Source organism: Poecilia latipinna, unplaced genomic scaffold (genome assembly GCF_001443285.1).
Source record: "Poecilia latipinna isolate Pla-1442-1.1 unplaced genomic scaffold, P_latipinna-1.0 Scaffold1714, whole genome shotgun sequence".
Taxonomy (NCBI): Eukaryota; Metazoa; Chordata; class Actinopteri; order Cyprinodontiformes; family Poeciliidae; genus Poecilia; species Poecilia latipinna.
The window spans coordinates 136,874-142,457 of record NW_015114330.1 but is presented as its reverse complement, the minus strand read 5'-3'; the positions used below and the strand labels follow the sequence as shown (position 1 = coordinate 142,457).

Sequence of the window (5,584 nt, the reverse complement as noted above, 5' to 3'; positions counted from 1 at the left end):
CATGCTCATCAGTCTACCTCGGCTACGGAAGCCTAACTGTGACATATCACTACAATAGCCATTGCCACTTGTGTAAACTTTGCTGGTGAATGTTATAACATGTAATGTTATGATTTTTATAATATATATTATATTGTTTCATTTCTATAGTAGGCTCTTGTATCAGATAATCTAAGTCAATGTTAGAGAATAAACTTTTTAAGATAATCTCGGTTAGCTTTCAGAGCGGGGGCTGAACACCAAGCACTATGGCGCTATACCAGCTAGTATTAGCTGGTATTTCGCCGGTGGACATAAATACAGTAAAGTAATATTCTAATCACAAAATATACACAATATTATGTCCATCTTACTTGCGAAAAGTTGTCTGTTGAGCCCTCACGTCAATAGTCTGTCAATCTGATCAACAATATCCCGCAGTGCTGAGGCATCTTCTGCTGTTTTGGTCGAGCAAAGCAGGAGGGACTTTTGTTTGAGTCTCTTTTTTCGTTTGCTGCATTTTATTTGCTTTTTGTTTGCGTCTCTTTTATTGTTTGCTGCATTTCATTTGTTTGCGTCTCTTTTTTGTTTGCATGTTTTCTCTGTTGCTGCGCATTTGCACCTGTCGGCCACCATAGTTTCCTAAATCTTACACCTAATAATCCGATACACAAAATAAAGATGACTAAATGTGTACATTTTTAGTCATTATATTTAATTTTGGAAAACACACACACACACACACACACACACACACACACACACACACACAAACCCAAACAAAACTACCAACTTAAAATATAGGTGACTTACTAGCACCCTCTTGTGGCTATTTTACATTAACGCAGAGCTTGTCCACACTTCTGATAAAGAATTGAAGTTCTAAAGTAGGATATGTACTGACATTGTATTCCTGATACTAGGGGATTTAGAATGACTGTGCAGAGCAGACCTTGACACTTCCTCATAACTTTATGACAGAGAGAGATTATGTGTCACTCTCAAAGGGTTCTCTGTGTTCCCAGTTCAAATCTAATTTGCTCATCCTCTTTGTGCCTCATGTAAGAACAAATATAATTGTTATGTCTTACATGGCACACAGTGTATCTATCTTTAGTGATTTGGGGTATGGCTTGATATGCTTTATATACTGTTCCTATGATTTCATAATGTTTAAGATGATTGATTACAAATCTACAAATTCATTCCTTCATTTAAGGGAATTTAGAGTAACAGATCTGCGGATTGTGAGCAGGGCTGGTCCAAGCCTTTTAGGGGCCCTAAGCAGATTCTCATGTGGGGTCCTTCAAACCAACATGTCATCACCAGATGCTCCATCATTCCTAATTTGCTCCATTTGTGAAAAATATCGGTAACACTTTATTTGAAGGGGGTTGAATAAGACTGACATGACACTGTCATAAACACCTGTCATGAACATGAATAAGCCTTCATGAATATTTATGACTGTTGTCATAAAGCGTCATTCAGTAAATTATGACACTTTTAATACAAAGTTGACATTATTCAAAATGTTGTTGTTATGACAACTTGACATTAACCAAGAAAACATTACTGGTATAAATTTGTTATAAAAGAATTACTGATTGCACTTTAAAAAATAGGTAACTTTATGTTATTAAAGGTAAAGTTTAAACAGTAATGATTTATTGGTTAATGTCAAGTTGTCATAACGAAGACATTTTGAATAATGTCAACTTTGTATTAAAAGTGTCATAATTTACCGAATGACGCTTTATGACAACAGTCATAAATATTCATGAAGGCTTATTCATGTTCATGACAGGTGTTATGTCATGTTTATGAAAGTGTCATGTCAGTCTTATTCAACCCCCTTCAAATAAAGTGTTACCAAAATATCTACAATCATTATCATTGTTTGTAATTAGCTTGTATCATACCGCTGTTATGACTGCTATGATTTTAATCTTACAGGAGTTGCAAACCTCCCAAAACTATTGGATTTTGAAGTGCTGAGTGTTTTTTAAGCAGGCCATATTATTTTAGTAATTTGAAATTAACACTAATAATCACTAAATTTGCAATAAACAAGTTTGATGTCTTATATTTCTCTAATAGTAGAAGCAGCCAAAAGCAGGAAAAGATTAACAATTATTTGTGTGGCAGCAACTATAAAAATAATAGAATTGTTTTCCCATGTGTAATAGTTTGTATTATTCAATGTTATTTTAAATATAAATATTTTTTATCAGCTGGAGATAGGCACCAGCAACCCTCCCGACCCCAGTAAGGGACAAGGGCGTAAGAAAATGGATGGATGGATGGATGGATGGATGGATGGATGGGTGGATGGATGGATGGATGGATGGATGGATGGATGGATGGATGAATGGATGGATGGATTGGTGTTTTGGTCCAGCTGGTGCATTATCAGTTTTACCACAACAGTCTATTAAAAGACCAGTTTCAGAACGTTGTTATTGAAAAAGAACCTTTATTGTCTCATCGTCCGTCCGTTTTCCATAAAAGTGCATCATTGTTGATCTCACAGCATGCAAATCCCACACAGTAAAACGACGACAGAAGTGAGTGAGAGAGAGAGAGAGAGAGAGAAAGACACAAGTCAGCCACGCCATACATTTAGTCAGGTACATTCATCGTGGATAGCACTGGGGTGAGCACGGCCTGAGAGAGAGAAAGAGTTGTTCGTCTGGTCAGGGGGTCACAGGTCAAATATAAAAGTGTTGCAGAGTCTACAAGGGGTAGAGTGAATGGGAAGAGGAGAAGAGAAGAAGAGGATGTCTTTGGCTCAAGTTGTTCCTTTAGAGTTGTGAAGTCAGATGTTGGTTAGTTTGTCCATTTAACCCTTGACCATGGCAGCGAACTCTGCATGGAGGAGACAAGGAAGGTATTGTTTCAGCATTCACGCCTCATTAGTCCAAATGGGTTTGGCCTAAGGAGGTGCTTCCTCACCATCAACTCCGATCTTGCCATCACCATCAGAGTCACCAGCCTTCAGGAAGGTCTTTGTCTCAGCATCAGTCAGAGCTCTGGCACCGGCAGAGAAGTTCTGCAGGAACAGCCTTGAGAGGAAAGAAAGGGAGGGAAGTTTATTGAGTGATATAACAACATGTTTTATTGTGTGCCTAACAAGTGTCTTAGCTCATTTGCTTGGGGATGTTTTACAAAATTGTTTGATTGAGGACACGATTTATGGAACCAATTAATTGGAAATCCTGCTATTCCTTGAATTGACTACCAGCTGGAGCTTTCCTGTTGCCTTTAGTGCTTGAAAGTTAAATATTTCTAAGTATTTTTTATGATTTCTCTTGGACCATAGAGCAAAAGAGACATTGAGTTGCTGCCACAGTTTCTTTGGTTGCATTCTTTCTGAATTTTCCCTCATTGAGACAGTCCATATCATAAACCTTCAAAAGCTAAACTATAAAGACGTAGAGAGAATGTTTACTTCAGCTCCTCCTCCTCAATGAAGCCGCTCTTGTCCTGGTCAATGACGGCGAAGGCCTTCTTGACGTCATCAGCAGACTTGGCAGCCAGGCCGACCTTGGCAAAGAAGTCCTTGTGCTTGAAGGAGTCAGCGGCTGTGAGGAGACAGAGAGGAGGATCACATCAGAAAGTCAAGAAATGATTCAACACAAACCTGCTGCTGGTGCATAGCTTTCTGTTTACAAGGTCTGGTATTTACTTGTAACAATTCTGTCTCAGCATCAGTCAGATGCTAAGCCAGATGTAAAACGAGCTTAGCCACATTGTCAGTTTTGTATCTTTTTCAGTGTTTTAAAATGCTGCAGTCTTTTAACTTAATGGTTGAAATAATATTTTAAATCTTCTGCCTTGCATAACAGGTCTACTAACATGTACATCTTTCTAAGTAGCTTGAAGAAAGTGAAACAAAAATGACTTGACAGTTTTATTGCTTGGTTTACCTTGACAAGCTGCAATGGCTGCACTAATGTCAGCATCACTCAGAAGTCCGGCGAATGCCATTTTTAACTGAGGAAGAAGAGCAGAAGAAAAATCATCAGTCCAGGACATCAGCTTTGGGAACATCAAACACATTCAAACAGATTAAGTCTGGACCAAAGAACATCTCAATGTACTTTTAGTTTACAAAGTTTACACAACTATAAGTAATCTTCAGCATCTAAGGTAGTCCGGATCAGTAAGTAATCCAAGAAAACAAAAAGATCATTTCAGGTTGTCCAGGTTTTCCCGAAACCAAACCCTCCAAGAGAAAAGATCAAATCTTCTTTTGGTCTCAACAGGTTGAGTTTTTTTCTCCCCTATTTTGTTTCTTTTCCAGTTCAAAGTCAGACTCCAGCGCCCCTGATGTTCAGGAAACAGACCTCTGTGGCTCTTTGTCTGATTTATATCCCATTTTACGAAGGAACACCCTTTGAACCAGAGGCCACATTCGCCTACAGGTCTGCCGCCCTCCAGTGAAACTCACCTCAAGGTTATCTCTAAGACTAGAGAGGATTCGCTCAGATGAATCTGCCGACTGCAGTGAACACCCCGGCCGCTCTCACCGCCTTATATATGTTCCGCTCCGCCGAAATATGATGCATAGGCCATGTAACGGACACCGTGTGCGAAGAAGTCGGCTTGAAAAAATGTGTCAAGTAGACAGAGCCGTTCTATTTATAAGTACATAAATGAAGATGCTTAAATGGTAGGCCAAGTGTGGGCCCAAGCGAAAGTGCTTGATATTGCATCAGGCTAATAATAAACGCTGCTGATTTGGGTAAAACACACTGTGCTAGCAGCCTGTTGGTCTGAGCTGCTGAGTGAAGAGCGATCTGAGGCCTAGAGTTGTATCAAGAGGTGGTTGATATAATCAGCCAGATCCAGCAGTATTAGTCTGGATCCTTCATTAGCTGTGTCGCTCAACAAGCTTTTTACTGTACTATGAAACAAAGCAGCAGTCAATTTAATATTTCTCAAAAAGAAGGGCGAATTATTGACTATTGACCGAATGTCTTCAAATTAATTTAAAATAGTTTTGGTAGGACTTCTAAATGACAGTTTGACTTATTATATAGAACCTGCTATGTCAGGAAGATGCAGCTGTTGTGACAGGACTGCAGCAGTTAAAACATTATTCTTAAAAGAGAGCAACTATGAAATCCAAAGCATCACATTTCCAATCTACAGTCCAATTTAATAAATTACATTATACAATAACAGCTTTTAAGCAGACGGTAAACATACTTTTCATTACATACACATTTATGCTGTAAAAGGTAGTTTTTTATTTGTCTGATGTAGTATTAAAATTTATATGTAATGCTTTCGTTAACTGTAAGTAGAAAATCATCATAACTAACACAAATGTTAGACACACACAGGAATCAGGGCTTTCTGTGTGTAATTATTCAATATAATGTGTTTCAGTAAGTGATCAAGTTCATGAAATAATTGACTTTTCAGTAATATTAAATTTATTTGAATGGGTCTATATGGTTTCTGTTTTTATGTGCTTAATTATAAAAGAATGCTTCCATGTTTGACTTTCCATAATGATTATGACACACAAATTGTATGGTAGTCAGAGGAAGTTGAAATTTATCATTCCCGTCAGTCACAAGTGAATTTTATTTTA

The 5,584-nt window shown here is 38.0% G+C and overlaps 1 protein-coding gene across 1 annotated transcript; it reads right to left on the bottom strand.

Moving 5' to 3' along the window:
• Nucleotides 1–2,435: 2,435 nt before the first annotated feature.
• Nucleotides 2,436–4,540, bottom strand: LOC106964758 (parvalbumin alpha). The gene is made up of 5 exons (XM_015060439.1): nt 4,433–4,540; nt 3,909–3,975; nt 3,431–3,563; nt 2,935–3,044; nt 2,436–2,847 (listed from the first exon to the last, which is right to left on the bottom strand). The coding sequence occupies exons 2-5, from the start codon at nt 3,967–3,969 to the stop codon at nt 2,822–2,824; spliced, it is 330 nt and encodes a 109-aa protein (XP_014915925.1). The 5' UTR covers nt 3,970–3,975; nt 4,433–4,540; the 3' UTR covers nt 2,436–2,821.
• Between the last annotated feature and the right edge of the window lie 1,044 nt (nt 4,541–5,584).

Excerpts from the sequence above, each read along its gene's own strand:
- LOC106964758 (XM_015060439.1), bottom strand. The coding sequence starts at position 3,969 with ATGGCATTCGCCGGACTTCTGAGTGATGCTGACATTAGTGCAGCCATT. Across the intron at positions 3,045-3,430 it reads ATTGAGGAGGAGGAGCTGAA|GCTGTTCCTGCAGAACTTCT; the intron begins GTAAACATTCTC and ends TTTCCTCTCAAG. Across the intron at positions 2,848-2,934 it reads TGGCAAGATCGGAGTTGATG|AGTTCGCTGCCATGGTCAAG; the intron begins GTGAGGAAGCAC and ends TCCTCCATGCAG.